The sequence below is a fragment of the Ovis aries genome, chromosome 3 (assembly GCF_016772045.2).
Source record: "Ovis aries strain OAR_USU_Benz2616 breed Rambouillet chromosome 3, ARS-UI_Ramb_v3.0, whole genome shotgun sequence".
Lineage (NCBI taxonomy): Eukaryota > Metazoa > Chordata > Mammalia > Artiodactyla > Bovidae > Ovis > Ovis aries.
Window position 1 is genome coordinate 125,978,597 of NC_056056.1, and position 19,057 is coordinate 125,997,653.

At 41.5% G+C, this 19,057-nt stretch overlaps 1 protein-coding gene across 9 annotated transcripts in view; it reads right to left on the reverse strand.

Annotated features, from left to right (window-relative positions):
* Positions 1-19,057, reverse strand: part of ATP2B1 (ATPase plasma membrane Ca2+ transporting 1) — a 134,417-nt gene that overhangs the window by 12,611 nt on the left and 102,749 nt on the right. For 6 of the 9 annotated variants that reach the window (XM_060414019.1, XM_042246594.1, XM_060414023.1 and 3 more), the window contains exons 13-19: positions 18,796-18,975; positions 18,060-18,147; positions 17,586-17,692; positions 3,923-4,114; positions 3,472-3,685; positions 2,829-3,040; positions 1,309-1,416 (exon numbers count right to left, since the gene is read on the reverse strand). In XM_060414019.1, the coding sequence (XP_060270002.1) occupies positions 1,309-1,416; positions 2,829-3,040; positions 3,472-3,685; positions 3,923-4,114; positions 17,586-17,692; positions 18,060-18,147; positions 18,796-18,975 (1,101 nt within the window). The remainder of the gene's footprint in view (positions 1-1,308; positions 1,417-2,828; positions 3,041-3,471; positions 3,686-3,922; positions 4,115-17,585; positions 17,693-18,059; positions 18,148-18,795; positions 18,976-19,057) is intronic. The other 3 variants (XM_060414021.1, XM_042246596.1, XM_042246598.1) reach the window with 1 other exon arrangement.

A 19,057-nucleotide genomic window follows, 5' to 3' on the forward strand; every position in this document is an offset into this window, starting at 1 on the left:
TTGTAAGTGTTAACAGCCATTTCTTAAGGAAGTTAGGAGAAACAGGCATGCAGTGAGTATCAGAACTGCTCCGAGAACTTCTAGTTCAACCACCTCATTTCAGAGACGAAACAGGTTCAGAGACACAGAAAGCGACTTGTTCATGGAGTGACTAAGACCCTAGGTTTCCTGACTTAACAAATCAGTGCTTTCTACCATGGCACCTAAAAATCAATGGACAATGTCAACCAAAGACAGTTGCTAATGCCTATTAGGCATGTACACGATACTGAATTTCCTCTTCTTGAAAATAGCCAGGTGTGGGGGGAAGTTGGGGGGGTTGGCTTTGCCTGTGAGGGAACATTATAAAGTAACTAGAACAGTTAAAAGAAAAATGTGGACCTAGTACAGATCCTACTTAAAAGAAGATCTCTGTTAGAAAAGGTCTTTACAATGAGTAAGAAGAGAAAGCTCAGAGCCTAGAAGCAAAAGAAAAAGATAAAAAGCACATGAAGATTGAGTTAAGGTTAAGCACAATCTGAATGTTTAGTCTGACTTGTAAAATAACCATAAATTAGTTCACATCAATTACACACTGTAACATGTGCTAACTTGCATTTATGAAAATGTTAGTAGATTCTCCATCAGTCTTCTAGTCATGCAAATAGACTTAAAATGAACATACACACTGTTATCACTTATCTTTGAAAAAACAATGACATACATCTGCAAGTCAGCTACCCATAGTGAAGATGAAGGACATCTCATTTTTGAGGCAGTGTATTTTATATGTACACTGTTAAAGTCATTCAATCCAAATCATCTAAAATGTCATTCTTTGGCCTATTTTTCCAGACACCAGGAGTTTTATGGAAACACTTGTCATATCAACTGAAACCCAAGATTTTTTTAATGCTACATTTCAATGAAATTATATAACAGAATGATAAAATGGCTAAAGCATATTTTTATTAAAATATTAATTCTGAAAATGCAAAGCAGGTCATAGAGCAAAAGATACAGATATTAGCATTCTGACCAGTTATAAATGTATGATTTTAGTAAGAGGTGTAAAACTTGTTCTAAAAAACAAGTTAAAAGACTATGTAAGAAATTAGTGTTTTATTGCATAGGCATAATCATAATTAATACCAAGTGACATACTAGAACAAATATTACATTAAAAAGAATCTCTGAATGTCCTTTCTTGACCCAGAATGAAAACTACTTAGAATCAAGTTATAGAATTGATTAAAGAGTATACACACTAGAAATTAAAAAAAAAAAAATCACTTTAGGTTTGAACAAAAAGTGATGAGATTTTTTTACCTGGCCCCAGAGTAACGTTCCCATTCCTAGGAATATTGACCATAGCCACTGTTCTATTGAAAGTTCTGAACAACTGAAAGGTTTTCCACCAAACTGCACAATTATTATCTGGAGGAATAATCAAGAATAAATTTATTTAGTGAAGTTGCTGACTTACACTCTGACCCATGCTCCTTATATCTCACTGTGGACTTGTAATGAACAAACAAAATAGTTGATCCAAACATGCTTTGAGTAGCACAAAGGCACTGAAGAATGACCTTACTTCCATCAGTTGTCCTGGGCATATCAATCTAGGCCAGCAACTAAGTGTTATTAGACTTGCTTGGTAGAGAGACAAGAAGTTATGTTTTTACAATCCCCATATATTAAAAACATAAAATAAACCTAACTTTGACAGTAAGTAGGAACTAACATTTTAGTGTATCAAGAATAATGATTTCTTTTAAATAAAATGCTTCCAGAAACTATACAACAACTAAGCAAGCAACAGTTCCTCTCAAGTTGACAGAAAAACTGAAAGCTAAAACAGAAATGGTTTGCAGAGAAATAATTGAGAGTTTGGGTTTCAGAATCCAGTGCCCAAGGCATGGAATGAATAAACGCTTCAAAATTCTTAGACCTTCATTTTGAAACTAGCATGGTCACTGTCTGATTCTATCCTTGAAAAGCTCACTTTTTAAATCTTACTGTGTTTACTGACCTCCTGATGTGATCATGCACCATTCACCCACCTGCTTCGATTCCAGATTCTGCTATTAACAGGCGTTTGCATAGAAGAGTACCACAGAATTCAAGGTGGTATAAAACATAGGTATAATACATAATTACGTAAAATTTACCACACGTAAAGTGACGCTTAGTTTGCTCTTATTATGGTCTTTATAAAAATGGCAAAATTCGGTCCTTTCTACTCCTTCTCAACCTCACTGTTCATACCCCATCCTCCACTTCTCTTCTGCCTTGTTTTGACAATGTAACAAAACATACAGCTGGCATATAACCAACTCAGGATGCAGTCATTTAGAATCATGTGGATTTTAAAATACTTATTTCAAAACCTATTTTTACTTAATAATGAACTCAACTGTAGAAATACAACTGCTATTAATCGCTAGAAGCAATTAAGGGATCACTCTAGGTAGACTAAGAAGTGGTTAGCTGTTAAGACTGGCCTTAAATAAGATCAACAGTATAACAGTTTTCATAAAAGCAATGTAGAATAGATAATCAGAAACAGAGTGAGCGTGAGCAAACACTGCCGTAAGCAGTGTCGCAGCCGCAGAACCAGTAGTGCCACTGAAGGGGTCCTAGTTTAATATGCTCATTCATAGGCAGAACTTCAGGATGGGGCAGATTTTCACTTGAGTTGTGATATTTAAAATTCTTCTTTGATGTCATCAAGGCAATTCACAGAAGGCCCACACATTGAGGTCAAGTATTTTCTGGAATAAGCCACCTGCTTACCTAAGATCTCCACACAGTAATCATATTTGAAACGCTCTTTTACAATTACCCACCTGTACCACAAAAGTGCCTAAAACAATTGTGCAGAAGATGGCATTATTAAAGATTCCTTCAAACACATTTCTTTCACCGTGAATTTTCCGTGCATTTATTTCGTTGAAAAGTTGCATCAGTACAAAGGTGTTAAAAACAATAGTATAATGTTCCGATGGAGGAGCATGCAAAGGAGCATTTCTTCCGCTATCAATATCAAAAAACTTTTCTCCTGAAAGAATGGAAAATTATTGCTTTGTAATTATCATACAAAATAACTGAACATTTTAAGGAAGCATGCACTAAAACCTAGCCAGACCTTTCTTTGATCTCTAACAGCAGCACAGAAAGAGTTGTGAGGGACCTGGGATCCTCCAGTACCACTCTCTTATCTTAGATGGAAGGAGACTGAAGCCCCCCTGAACTATGGTGACACATTCAAGATCACATCTAAGTTAGCGGCAGGGCCAAGGATAAGAAATCAGGACCCTTTACTTCCCACTACTATCACACTGCCTCTCAAAAGGTACTAAGCATCCACTGACAGAAGAAATTAAAGATAAATGGGGAGCCAGAAAGAAAAATAACATACATTCTTGAAAAATCTGCAATATGAGCTCAGGACCAAAACAACTGAAGCTTTACTGGGCACTGAATTCTTACCGGCAAACAAGAGTGTAAAGACTACGACAAGCTGATAGAATGCATGACCCAAAATATTCTTCATCATTGTGCGTGAGATGAGAGGCTTATTTCTACCATAAGGTTTCCGAAGCAAGAGAGATTCAGTGGGGGGTTCGGTCGCCAGAGCCAGGGAAGCAAGCGTATCCATGATGAGGTTTACCCATAGCATCTGCACAGCTTTAAGTGGCGAGTCCTAGAAAAGACAGGTTTCTTAACAGACACTCACAACTTTCCAGGGATTCAGCAATTCTCAGGAAGCCATTTCTATTTAAAAACTTAAAGTACAGGAGTTAAAAATTACATTTCTGTATTAATTAACCTAAAATGCTAAGCTTGAACTTATTTAAATACTTAAATATTTGAAAAAGGCAGGTTATATACATTTGTGCTCTAAAATAAGCAAGTTTTAATAAACAAATTGTCAACCTACTTGAGTAATACAGGCGCCCGTGAAAGCAACAATCACTGCTACTACATTAACGGTAAGCTGGAACTGAAGGAATTTTGAGATGCTGTCATAGACATTTCGTCCCCACATAACTGCTTTAACAATGCTTGTAAAATTGTCATCCGTGAGAATAATATCAGATGCTTCTTTAGCTACATCAGTTCCAGCGATACCCTATTAAAGAAAATTTCTGAGAATTAGACTGAATTGTTTAAAATACAACTTTTAAATATTTGAAAGGATAATATGTATTTTACAAACAAAAATTTACTATTATACTTAATAATTATTGACTTACATTTACTGTAAAAGTCTAAGACACTGTCTCCCAGAAAGACATTCATCTCAGTAGAAATTGAAAATAATAAATGAGACATTTACAATAAAGTTCAACTTTGGTTTAAAAAAAAAAGAGAGAAATAGACACAAGTACTACCCCAAGTTCCTTCCAGAAGTCACATAAAAGATTTTTTAAATTAAAAAATAAAAACTCTCAATGGCTAAAAGTTAGTGGGAAAAGAGATACATCATAAGAGGTTGGAAAGCAGATAACTAAATAGGTAAGAAACTCACAGACCCAGAAAGCTGAGCCCTAAACAGTAGGGAGAGCAGAGTAGCCGCTTTTTTTGCACCCCAGGACTCTTCTAAGTAAGGCTCAGGACTTACAGCATCGGATGAAGAGGTGAAGGCATGAATGAAAACAGGAGAAATTCTTACGTTTACTGAAGACACTGAGCAAGTACTTAGAAGGTCTAAACTAAAATAACAGAGTCTCTCAACAGGGGAATGGGATAGATGAGTAAGTTGTGGATTAATAAAAATGAGTGAACTACAGCTCTATGCAACTACACAGACGAACCTCACCACAATGATGCATAAAGGAAGATGGACTCAAAAATAACATGTAACAGATAATCCTAATTACAAAGTATAAAAACAGACAAAGGAAATCTTCAGAATACTGGTTATCTCTGTGGAGAGACACAGCAGTAATTAGAAGAGAGTGTGGGTGAGGAATATGGGAATACAGAACATATATTTCTTGCCTTGCACAGAACAGGTCTGTTGATCTGGGGTAATCCATTCAGTGCGTACTTATGACAGAGAAACTTTTCTGTATGTGTTACATTTTAATAACAAAATTAAAAGAAAAGGCAACTGGAGCCCCAGAAGCCCTCCCCAAGCCCACACAACTGGGCACTTTGCTACTCCCTGGCCTGGCAGGAGACCGCCTGCTAATTGACCAAAGAGGGTCCAACAGCGAACTTTAGACTCAAGGGTACCACGTGCTGCTGAGTACAGTACTCTTCTTCTACTTGTTTCCCAGAAATCAAGATTGCCCTGTAGGCAGCAGATTTGAAAACTCTTTCCTGAAAATCTGACCATCCTAGGAGATAAGACCGACAGATACCAAAAATTCACGGCACCCTAAGAAAGTGAAATGGCCAAGCCAGATCACTTTACTGGGAAGCTTCTGGTTGATACGTCGTACATAGAGGCCTCAGGCTTTCCAGCTTTTCAGCTTCCTACTGGTAAAAATATGCAGAAACAACCAACCATCACTTTGACATGTGATGAAAGCGCTAACCTGAAAGACACAGACTAAATTAAAGGGAGATAAAGACACAGACTCTACAGATGGACAAAAGCTGATTAAAAAAAAAAAAAAAAATCGGGGTTTCCCAGGTGGTGTTAGTGGTAAAGAACTCATGTAGGAGACATTAAAAAAAAAAACCAACAACCAAATCCTTAGAATGACAAAAGGCACAGCAATGAAACAAGAACTCAGAGATCCAAAAACAACTCTTGGAAATTAAATATATGATAACATATATGAAAATACAACAGAAGCTGAGGAAATACTCCTGTACTCCTGCAAGATGATAAAAGTACGGCAGACAGGAGAAAAAAAAAAAAAAGACAAAGTAAGGCAAGCCCACGAGGTTAAAAAACCAGGGGGACAAATCCACAAAGAATAAACAGTGGAGAAGAAATAAGACGAGTATAAGAAAATGTCACAAAACTGAAGACAATGAGTTTTCATAGAAAAAAGTTGCCCTGAGACAAAACATCATGACGTTTCAGAGGACTGAGAACAAAGGAAAGACTTACATACCACCAAAATGGAAAGAAAAGCAAAAGGAGGTTCAAAATTCAAAATGATACGTAGTAACAATGAAGGTACAAATCCAAAATTCTGAGCGAAAGTAATTTCCGATCTAGATTTTTACACCAAGCAGGACTAAGTACCAAGGAGAAGTCTTTGAAGAAAGAGAGATTTCACTCATAAGAGTTATGAAAAAGTTTTAACTTTCACGAAATCCTTTTTCTCAGGAATCTATTGGAGATGGCATTACTACATGAGAGGGTAAACCAAAAAAGATGATGACATCATGCAACTTCATAAATCAAAAAGAAAATTACATCAAATCTAAGAAATTCAAATGCAACATAATAGAGGGGTAAGGAGACAGCTGTGCAGCAGGCTGAGCAAACAGTTCAGATTAAACCATGTCAAAAGATCTGGGAGAGGTAGTAGTAAGAAGGCAGAATGGTAAAACTGCCTGACATCTCTGACATAATGAAAGGAGAAGATGCTGATGAATTAGAGTTAAGAACATTAAAAAAAAAACTAAGAAAATAAACAGAGAAAGATTAAAAGGTGAATTGAAAAAGAAAATGTATAGCAAGTGCAAAAAGTCACACAAGGAAGTAACAGTAATTAGCATCGACCACATGGCTCAGCTTTCCATTCACTATAACCAACCACACTAAGGATGGTATACTGACTGATCTCTAACTCTGATGGAAGAAGACAGGAGAGAAAGTGTGCATGAAAGCTTACAGATGTCTCTGTGTGTGCCTATCAAAGCGCTAAATCCTTACCTCCCTAAATGAAAAGTCATCAACAGATGCTTTTTATTAAACAAATTTAAAAAATCCTTGTTATTGTGCCATTTAGATACATGGAGGCAAACAACTGAGGAAAAGAAACAGCGAAAATAGTTGGTTTTCTTTAGTCAGAAAAGGAGCTGTAAGAAGTGCTATGTGGTAGGGGATATAGTTTATCAAGTCTTCTACAACTGTCTGACTTTTTAAAAGCTATGTGATATTGTTTTGATAAACACAAAAACAAAGTCCAAATCAAGCTTTTCTTAAAACAGTTCATGAAGGAGCAATCTTAATTTAAAATTTTGGTTTCTAGCCCCTAATCTGAATATTTTACTTTTAATGTGCGACATGCTTAACACATCCAAACCCAACACATTTCCCTGCCTCAAATCGTTCTCCATCTTCAGCAAATGCAAATCTACAGTCCCCAGCTCAAAATCTTTTGAAATTTGAAAAGCAACCTTAAGATGTTAATTGGTGTCCAAATAAAAACTAGTTCCATTGTGAAACAAGCCTGGGAAACTTTCTATCAAAAAGAGTTTAAAATAGCTTTTTTATGAGCTTCTTAAAGCTGTATGCTGGGGCTTTCCAGGTGGCTCAGTGTTAAAGAACCCGCCTGCCAATGTAGGAGACCTGGGTTCAATCCCTAGGTTGGGAAGATTCCCTGGACAGGGTTGCCAATATCAAGAATAATACTGGCAACCCACTCCAGTATTCTTGCCTGGAGAGTCCCATGGACAGAGGAGCCTGGCAGGCTACAGTCCAAAGGGCTGCGAAGAGTCAGACCTCAGAAGTTTGCTTGGGAACTGCTGATCTACAAGATATAAGACAAATTGCTCAGCTTCATAGTCAAGGCCCTTCTGATCCTGACATCTAGTATCCACCAACACCATACCCTCTTCTAGCGAAGTTAGGCTACTTGTAATTCTTGGGAGTCTCTTGGCAGTACTTTTCTCCCTCCCTCGGCTCAAATGGCACCTCTTTCAGAAAACCTTTCTTAGCCTCTAGAGGCAGAGTCTAGGACTTCTTCCTGGAGGCACTCTCCGTGCTGTGTTTAGCCCTTCACTGTTGCCACTGTGCTTCACTGAAGTACTCCCTTATGTGCTGAACCCTTAGGAGGCAGCAACTACTCACCTCTGGACCAGATACTGGCAACAGCTTCTTAATGTTTGGAGAAGAAACAAATGTTTATTAACCCAAAGTTTGAAAGCATTTTAAATTAAGATATTTTAACTACCTTAGGGAAGATTTTATTACCACAGATGCATGCCTGCTTTCAGAAATATTAATACATCATGGTGTTAGGCAGTTAGAATAGAAAACAGGAGTCCAAAATGGCAGTGACTAAAAGACAGGGAAGGGAAAAGCTGGTGAAAACAGAACAGAGGAAAGTCAAAGGAAGGTCCGAGGACCGGAGTGAGGACTTCAGGTAGAACAAACAGCCCTCCTGGCTGAGCCCAATTTGCACAGAGCAGGCCCAGGGGGAAGAAAACACATATAAAGAGGAGCCAAAGGGCGCGCTTTCGCTGTCCCCCACCCCCGTGCACCGGGGGCTCTTCTCTTCACATCTTTGGCTCAACATGCCCTCACACCTCGAAGATGGATTTTCCTGCTATTATCTAAATAAAATAGAGCTGTAACCCTGACTTGTCTAAGAGCTATAACATGGTCCATTCGAGATCTGAGAGCTATAACACGGTCTGTCTAAGACCCAGGAGCTGTGACACGCCAAGGGGGCTTTAATGTTCGTCACTCCAAATCTCTGTTGTGACGAGACAGAACCGAGGAGCATACACTCGCCTGACATCGATGGTGCCGTGACTCGAATTTAACCTGGCTGAAACAACCGGGACGCTGGCTGCAAGGATAAGCCAAGCACAGCAGGAGCCCAACTCAGTGAAAGCTCCCGCAGTAGAAGCGGAACACGAAGAAAACCCAGAGCAAGGGAACTGACTAAAGAGGCCCATCGTGCTGGAAACCAGGACAGTGAAAAACAAACCCAGCAGAAAGGTCACGCGTCTCGGTCTCAGATTCCAGAAGACCTCCAGTTAAGGTAGGAGGTCCTCGCTCCTATGGCTGGAGGGACATGCCTACCAAAATCTTAATTCCTTGACAATCTCTCATTTCTTGTTTCCTTGAACCCCCGTGAACAGGCGGGAGGCAGTAGGTGCAACTGAGGGACTCTGGAGAGGCTACTCCTAGGCATGTCCCAAAGGCGCTATCTGCTGGGCCCCAGTAGCTGTTACCCAAGCCGGTGCGGGTTCTTCTGTCCTTTCTCTTCTCTGTGCCAAGGATCAGGCCAATGAAAGCTGTGAGCACAGGTCAGGAATTTAGCAGGCTTTCTGGCAGGCTACGAAGGGGATCCCTTGGCATGTTTTTCCCACTGCTTTTTCCTCCTGTCCTTCAGCTCCCTCTCTCCCAGGACTCAAGCCCGGCCAAAACCCATGAAGCTCAGGCTTGGTCTCATTGCAAAAATTCATTGAGACAAAGTGGTAAGTAAGAGGTAGATTTGTTAGGATTCAGAGAAGCCATTTTTCAGGGTGTGGGCCATTGCCAACGACAAGGGCTGGGGCCATGGAATGCAGCCTGGCTAGGTTTTGCTGGCGGGGTGAACTCATATGCTAACGAGTGGGAGGATCATCCCAATCATTGGGGAACCACCCACCCCTCCCTCTTTTGACACTGCCTTAGAGCTGTCCTGCCATCTCTGGGTGTGTCTTTTGGTTTACAGATTGAGGATTAAGGTTTACTTGAATTTAACTTCATGGGAAATAGATGGGGAAACAGTGGAAACAGTGTCAGACTTTATTTTTCTGGGCTCCAAAATCACTGCAGATGGTGACTGCAGCCATGAAATTAAAAGACGCTTGCTCCTTGGAAGGAAAGTTATGACCAACCTAGACAGCACATTCAAAAGCAGAGACATCACTTTGCCAACAAAGGTCCGTCTAGTCAAGGCTATGGTTTTTCTTGTGGTCATGTATGGATGTGAGAGTTGGACTGTGAAGAAAGCTGAGTGCCGAAGAATTGATGCTTTTGAACTGTGGTGTTGGAGAAGACTCTTGAGAGTTCCTTGGACTGCAAGGAGATCCAACTAGTCCATCCTAAATGAGATTGGTTCTGGGTGTTCTTTGGAAGGAATGATGCTAAAGCTGAAACTCCAGGACTTTGGCCACCTCATGTGAAGAGTTGACTCACTGGAAAAGAATCTGATGCTGGGAGGGATTGGGGGCAGGAGGAAAGGGGACTGCAGAGGATGAGATGGCTGGATGGCATCACCGACTCAATGGACCTGAGTTTGAGTGAACTCCGGGAGGTGGTGATGGACAAGGAGGCCTGGTGTGCTGGAATTCATAGGGTGGCAAAGAGTCAGACACGACTGAGCGACTGAACTGAACTGAATTTAACTTGTCATGTTGGACCCAACTGACTTTAATTGGTTTAGCCCTTGTGCTATGTCATTCTTTCAAAGGTTGTGCCCTGCCCCATTCCCTCCTGTTTCAAGCTCCTTTCCTCAGCCCCATCCGGGCCCACAATGTTGCCTCTAGAAACTTTTGGAGGGACAACCAGAAAATAGCTGGCCTTGGGAGGGAAATACTATATAATATCCAACCCCTTAATCCTACTCAGCACTGGTCACGCTGGAGGTCTTGGGGATGCCCAACTCCAGTCCGGGGGTCCCAGGAGGTCAACCTGCCTTGACCTGCCTAGGGATTTGGTCCTCGAAAGGTTGTCATGCCTCAACCTGCTCGGGGATCCGCCAGTCCCAGGGAACCCAGGAGGTTGTCACACCTCGATCTGCTCAGGGACCCAATTCTCGGGAGGCCGTCAAGCCTCTCCCTGCCTGGGGATTAGATCTCCAGGAGGCTGTCACGCCTCAGCCTGCCTGGGGATCTGCACCTTGACCTGGGAACGCCTGGCTCTCAGGTTGCAACAGTACTGGGTAGGATAAGCTTCAGAAAGACTCACCCCTAAGGAAGTCCACCCATGAAGCTGAAGGAGGCCTTTTAGTTTTTTCTCTTCCTTTCCCTCCCTGTCATGACTGTTTTTCAGATGGGAAATAACCAATCCACTTCCCGGCAGACACCCTTGAGATGCATCCTTGATAACTGGAAGCTGTTCGATCTTCTAACTCCGAGGAGGAGTCGCTTAAAATTTTTTTGTGCCACTGTGTGACCACAGTATCCACTGGGGGATGAGGAACATTGGCCTGAGGATGGGACTTTTAAATTACAGTACCATCCTGCAATTAGAATTATTCTGCAAAAAACAAGGGAAATGGACAGAGATCCCCTATGTCTAAATTTTCTTCCGATTAAGAGATATGAAGGAACTCTGTCTTAAGTATGGGATTGTTGTACGCCCTAAAAGTGAGCCTACTAGGCAAATGGTGTTAGGCACAGGCAACCAAGAGGAGGAATCCCCACCCCACCCCGCGCCCCCATAAAGGCTCACCTCCCACAGCTCCCAAGTTGTCTGGTGCTCCTTCCTTGTATCCAAACGTGCCCCCATATCCAGGAGCACCCCCTCCACAAAAGCCACCTCAAGTATGTCCCTTAGTTGAAACTGGAGAATTCGGACCAACCCGGGTCCATAAGCCCTTCTCCCTCTTAGAACTAAGACAGATCAAATAAGACGTGGGAAGCTATACAGATGAACCAGGCAAATATCTAGATACATTCCAACATATTACCTTGGCCTTTGACTTGACGTGGAAGGACATCATGGTCATATTTAGTTAAACTTTATCTGACCCTGAGCATCCTAGGGTCTTAAAGGAAGCCTGAAGGCATGCAACAGGGCTTCACAAGTCAAGCGATAAATACCCAGTAGAGGAAACTGCAGTCCCCTCTTCCGACCTAATTGGAATTATAATGACCCTGAGCACATCTGGGAAACAGATCATTTTCTAATCTGTGTGAAGGCAGGATCAGTTATGCCCACGTCTCAGCAATAACTCAGGAGCCCAACGAGAACCTCATTGCCTTTCTGGAGAGGCTAAAAGAGGCCCTCCAAAAGTTTATCAATCTGGACTTAGACTCTTATGAGGGATAGGTGATTTTAAAGGACAAATTCCTGTCCCAGTGTACATCAGATATCAGAATTAAGTTACAACAGCTACAGCAGCAGGACCCTGCTGCCTCTTTAGATAAGATGGTCCAGACAGCCACCAATACCCTTTATAACAGAGAACAAGAGAGGGAGGCCAAGCCCAGGAAAGGGAGAAAAGGAAAGAGACAAGGAATGCCCAGATGCTGGCCACCCTCCAGAGAAACCCTATGGCACACCCCGAGTCCTTCAAGGACAAGGCACGAGGCAAATGCCTATTCTGTAGACAGGCGGGGCATTGGGCCAAAGAGTGTCCGAACCGTGACAAGTCTCCTAGAACAGCTTGCCACAAATGCCATCAACTAGGACATTGGGCAGCACTCTGCCCTTGAGACCCAAGAGCCTCAAGGTCAAGTGCCAAGCCTTCCCTCATGATGGTTCAAGAAGACTGAAGTGGCCTGCTCCAGCCAGCCCACCTTTCACAGATAACCATCACGGGGCTGGAGCCAAGGGTGCAACTGGATGTGGCAGGTAGGTCTGAGAATTTCTTGGCTGACACAGGGGCTACCTACTCTGTCTTGATCTCCTTCTCCGGAGCCTTCTCCTCCCAAACCTGTACCATTCTGGGTGCTACAGGAAAAACAATTACTAAAAGATTCACCCGAGCACTTCTTTGTTGCTGGGATGGACAAATATTTTCCCACCAGTTTCTGGTGGTCCCTGAGTATCCTACTCCCTTATTGGGAAGAGATATACTCATTAAACTGGGGACCACCCTTGTGATGGGAAGCTTTTCAGCCCCTAGAGCTCTACAGCTCCTGGTTACTACTGAAGAACCCATAGAGAGGGACCAAAAACTAGGGAAAGACAAAATTAACCCCCAGGTGTGGGACCAAGGGATTCCTGGATGAGCCCACCAAGCTGAACCGGTCATCATTGTCCTCCGAGATCCCACTCGGTTTCCTAACCGGAAACAATACCCCTCTCAGAAGAGAGGCTCGGGAGGGACTACAGCCTTTAATAAACAAATTCCTTACTTGTGGGCTATTGGTCCCCACCAATTTGCCATGGAACACCCCAGTCCTCTCAGAAAAGAAAAAGGACGGAACCTGGCAAACAGTTCAAGACCTCCGGATCATAAATGAAGCTAACCTCCCTCCATCCCACAGTACCCGATCCCTATGCAGTCTTGGGAGAAATCCCACCCATGGCCAAGTGGTTTACAGTCTTGGATCTCAAAGATGCCTTTTTTTGCATACCACTGGCTAAAGAATCCCAATATCTTTTTGCCTTTGCGTGGGAGGCCCCAGGAGAAAAATACCAACAGACGACTTGGACAGTATTACCTCAGGGGTTCAGAGATAGCCCCCACCTGTTTGAACAGCCCCTTAGCTGGGATCTCCTAGATCTGGACCTGGGACCTAATGGGAAAATATTACAATATGTAGATGACCTACTAGTCTGCTCTCCAGATGAGAAAAGTGCCCAACAGCATGCAATTCAGGTTCTAAACTTTTTGGCAGAAAGGGGATATAAAGTCTTCCGTGCTAAGGCACAGATGGTCGAGACAAAAGTCACTTACCTGGGAGTTCAGATTACACATGGGCCTGGGAGGCTGTCCTCTGATCGGGTACAAGGAATCCTCCAGTTGCCCTCCAGTTGCCCATGACTTGAAAAAACTGTGAGCTTTTCTGGGGCTAACTGGGTATTGTAGAATCTGGATACCCAACTATGGTCTAATTGCCCACCCCTTATATGAAAGCTTAAAGGGACAGGATGATTCAATCCCACTGATGTAGGGAACTCCTCAAAAGAAGGCAGAGGCTACACTAAAACAGGCCTTAACTCAGGCACCTGCCTTGAGGTTGCCAGACCCAGAAAAAGCATTCCAAATTTATGTCCATGAAAGAGGGAATAGCCTTGGAGTGTTAACTTGAAGGTTGGGATCTGAGGCCCAGCCTGTAGCTTACTTATCCAAGAGGCTTGATCCAACTGCCTGAGGCTGGCCCACCGCCTTTGAAATCTTGCAGCTATTGCAATCATGATAGAAGATGCTTTAAAACTCTTCTTTGGGGGCAGACAATTTTTACCAGCCACCAAGTAGAACAACTCCTAAACGGGAAAGGCCATTTATGGATGTCTGATCAAATGATCCTCAGATATCAAGTAATGCTGATGGAAAATCCAGGCCTCACTATATCCCCTTGTGAGGTTCTTAACCCAGCCACTCTCCTGCCTACCCCCGAGGGCTCTCTCCCCTTTCACTCTTGTCTAGAAACCTTGGACCACTGGACAAAACCCCGAGAGGGATTGTCCGAAGATCCTCTGACCAATCCTGAGGAAATCTGGTACACTGATGGAAGCAGCTTTGTCTTGGATGGAATAAGAGCCGGGTATGCAGTAGTCTCCAGTTTTGAGACCATCGAGGCTAAGCCTCTGCCACCAGGTCAACAAGCTACAACGTGCAGTGCCAGTTCAACAAAGATATAAAACTACGGCCGACCATGGAAAATGTCACTCACCCTTAGATGGACCCCGCTATAAGGACTCTGAGGCTTGAGACTAGCAAGAGGGAGAGGCCCAATGCCCCTCGCCGTCCCCGTTCGGCAGGAAGTAGCCAGAGAGACCTTGACGCCCCTATTCCCAAAGAATTGGGCCTCTCGTCTCTTGAGAGGGGAATGTTAGGTAGTTAGAATAGAAAACAGGAGTCTAAAACGGTGGTGGCTAAAAGACAAGGAAGGGAAAGGCCCACGAAAATAGAACAAAGGAAGGTCAAAGGAAGGTCCGAGGACCGCAGTGAGGACTTCAGGTGGAACAAACAGCACTCCTGGCCGAGCCCATTTGCACAGGGCAGGCCCGGGGGGAGAAAACACACAAAAAGAGGAGCCAAAGGGCGCGCGCTCTCTCTCTTCCCCACGCACTGGGGCGCTCTTCTCTTCACGTCTTTGGCTTGACATGCCCTCACGCTTCGAAGATGGATTTTCCTGCTATTATCTAAATGAAATAGAGCTGTCACACTGAGCTGTCTAAGAGCTGTAACACTGATTTGTCTAAGAGCTATAACACGGTCCGTTCGAGACCTGAGAGCTATAACACAGTCTGTCTAAGACCCGAGAGCTGCGACACGCCGAGGGGGGCTTTAATGTCCGTCACCCCAAATCTCTGTTGTGATGAGACAGAACCGAGGAGCATACAGTCGCCTGACAATGGCATTCAGGCTTTGACGACAGAAATATCTGTAGATATGTGGTTAACTGAATTTTGGTAAGAATGTGTGGATGCTAAGTTGCTTCAGTTGTGTCCGACTCTTTGTGACCCCATGGACTGTAGCCCATCAGGCTCCTCTGTCCAAGGGATTTTCCAGGCAAGAATACTGGAGTAGGCTGCCATGCCCTCCTCCAGGGGATAGTCTCAACCCAGGGATTGAACCCACTGTCTCCTGCATTGGCAGGTGGGTTCTTTACTACAAGTGCCACCTGGGAAGGCCCTCGGTAAGAATAATGCAATATAATTTTAAAAATAAGGTAATCATATTTTAAACACAGCATGGAGACTTGCCATCTAAAGGAATTCTAAAAGGAGTGGCTAAGTAAGGGAAAATGCCAGGTCTCTTTGCAAGCTAATAATGTACTCACATTAGAGCCCCTTTATTTTATTGTTGTAAATTTTAATGTTGAATTTGCCAAATACACATAGATACAGACACAGAGAAAGAGAGAGAGAAAAAGGGAAAGAGAGAGGAAAAAAGGAGAAGAGAATAGACTGTTTTAAAATACTATTTGTCTGAAATATAAGAAACAGGTTTAGAAAGATCTAATCGATAGCAATTTTTTGTGGGTCTCTAATAAAATCCTGAGATAAATAATTTTGTCTTTCAGTTTTAAAATATGAAATTGAAGAAGTGAACAAATACACAAATTAAACTCAAGCTTGAGCAAGAATGCTCTCAAGTCACTTGAAAGTGCTTTTCAAGTGGCTTCCGAGCCACTAAGTACTTTCTCTTTCTCCATACAAAAAAATAAAAAAAATCTAAAATAAATTTAAGACTTTTTTTTTGACATGCTACCTTTAAAAAAACAGGTGGTAAAATGGGCTTAAAACTTTCATGTCTTAAAAATCAAATAAGACTAGCAGGTGTATTGTGCTTTTGTTTGAAATACTATATTTACCTGCCTTTATTTAAAGCCCTTAGCATCTGCCTTAAGCACTGAAGTCTCAGGAAGAAAGTTTTTTGTTTTTGAATTTTAAAATGCACTGTACATAAATACATTCCTGGTCAGCTGTCCAGATGAGAGCAGAAGTAAGGATCCTGCTAAATGCTCAAGAGCAATGATTCTGTGTTTCCAAAGTGAACCTGTTTTGCTTACAGCCAAAGCAACGGCCCTGAAACATTCCTTATTCTCTCAGCTACCTTTTTCCACTCTTCAGAAGTTCCCACCAACGTCCTGCTTACCATAAGGAGTCTGGGACAAGGCAGAGTGGGAAACTCTGGGTTCACAGGTACTGGTTGAGGGTACTTTACCCGTATCATTTCCTTCTTCCATCTCCCTAACTTCTGCTGAAAGGCAGCCACCATCGCGATGGTTCTGCTAAACCTCTACTTTAGCCGTGAAACATCAGAGGGACAAATCATGCAAACAAACACGGGTACACATAAATATTCTCTTTTCTGAAACACCTGGGCCTGACTGTATTTCAGAATCCAAAGCCCGATCGTACTCTAAAAGCACACACCTGCTATCACAAATTCTCCCAGACAGGGTTAGCATCCCATAACACACATTAGTATTTCTATTTCTACAGTGACTATGAATGTTCATATTAAGTGTGATAAATAACACCCTCACATCATCCAGAATATTTTTTTGCAATAAATGAGTGTGCTGCAAATTTAGGGGAAAAAATTCAGTTTTGTATTTTTGTATTTGAGAATTGTGATTTTGGACTTGTATATTCTAAAAGTTAAATAAATCAAATTAAAATTAAATAAAATACACTTAAATTTTCTATGTCATGGTAAGTACAAAGATTCATCCCAACACTGAAACATTAGGATTGGATTCAAAGATTCAACAGTCTAATTTTAATCATTAAACATTTATGTAGCATGCGTATTTCAAGATATCTATTTTATAGTAAACACTTCATCAGTACTATGGCTACAGTATAAAGAAAATAATGAAAGGCTGAAATTTCCTTGCACTTTTAAAATAATCAAATATAAATTGAGAACTTGGGTGGTGTGAAGCAGACTGTTTTCAATTAAACAAGATTAGACCTATTATATATTAAATGATTCTTCTGAAAAGTTACTTAAGACATTTTCAGTTGAGTGCAAGATTTCTAATTTTATTCTTAAATATGCATAACTAATTTAGTGCATAACTATTTATATGCATAAATAATTTAACAGGACCACTACAAGGTTTAGATGAGATACAGACACTTATATACTTTACAGAGTACAATGTAAATGTATGATCGTATTATAACTGTTCAAAAAAAGTCTTCTTCCAGCATCAAAAAAAGTTATCATATAAACTAATTAGACTTATAAACCCATTTCGGCTTACATGCTGTCCCTCAAGAGTAGAGGGACGGTGTTTAAAATCAACAGCAATTTAGTAACAAAGAAACCAAACAAACAGAAAATTCAGCCAGTAAATTATGTCTAACTGAATATTTGAATTAGGTGAGTGCCTACCATTGCAAATCCAACATCAGCTTTCTTTAACGCCGGGCCATCATTTGTACCATCACCAGTGACAGCTACCACCTGGCGTTGTTCGGAAACAGTGCTGTCAATTATACCTGGAATAAAAGTATCTGTGCTGTAAAAACGATTTGTTTAATTTAATAGTGATTCTGTAGGATATACCTTGGCTGGCCAGTTATATAGACTCAAAGTTCAAAATAAATAGTTAAGCATAGAGAAATGGAAACTGCTGAGATGCTGGGCAAGGAACAACTCCAGAAATTGTTGTATTAGCTATTATATCCTGTTTTACTCACTGAGAATAAACACAATCCACCTAAGGTATCAACAGGAAATGTATTTAGATTTTATTGGCAAAGATGACATCCATGAGTCAATTTAATATTCAGTATCTGTTACTATTTTAGGAAACAATGCATTTCTGTATCAAAAAGTTGTGGGAAAATTGCAAAACCTACTCACCTTTAACCAGTGTATGTTTGTCAGTAGGAGATGATCTTGCAAGCACTCGAAGCTTTGGCCAAATCTTGTCTATCCGCTCTTGCTCAATCTATAAATTTTCGTCAAAGTTAAAACATGCCCAAGCCTAGTTTTCTAATTCCAAATTAGCTATCTAGCATTTGTATCAGTGGTTCTCAAAGGATGGTTACCAGACCAGCAGTATCAGCAACTCCTGGGAACTTGTTAGAAATGGAAATTGCTGAGCAAGATCCAAGGCCTAGCTGATAAAGATACTGTGAAGTGGCGCCTAGTAATCCATGTACTACACAAAGCTCTACAGGTCACTCTGATGCAGACTCAAGTTTGAGAACAATGTTATGCATATTATTACAAGATCAGATTTTAACCATCTCCCCACTGCCTATGAACATAAGAACTCCTTAGCATAAGCAGTGCAAAGTCTGGGGCCTCCTAAAATATGTTCCATAGCAACCTGTCCAAAATCATCTCCCCTTACTGGCTTACACATACTGTGTTTTTTGGGCCCGGACTGAAAAAAAGAACCGCTCACTCCCTTCAAGGCAAACTTCTTTATCACTTGTTCCCTCTATTTCCTAAAATGTTTTGCTTCTTGAGGTGAGGGCTGCACCTCTCCAGGTGTGATGCCTAACACACAGTGTGTATTCAAAGTGTATCTGTTGAATGAAATTCCTAATATACTAAAAATACAGCAGCTTAAAAAGCAAAACACCCTTACCTCTCCTTTTTCATTTCGTATTCTCCTGTTGAAATCTTTACCTTCTAGGCAAAGAAAATCTTCCCCAGGATGTAAAATACCACATTTTGTGGCAATAGCCCGAGCAGTATTAATATTATCACCAGTGACCATCCGCACAGTAATTCCAGCCCTCTGACATTTCTTTATTGCATCTGGCACCTGGTTAATGTGGAAAAAATTCATATCATGAAAGAAAATTAGAGTATTTCCAGGATGGGGAAAAAAAATCCCACTGAACAAA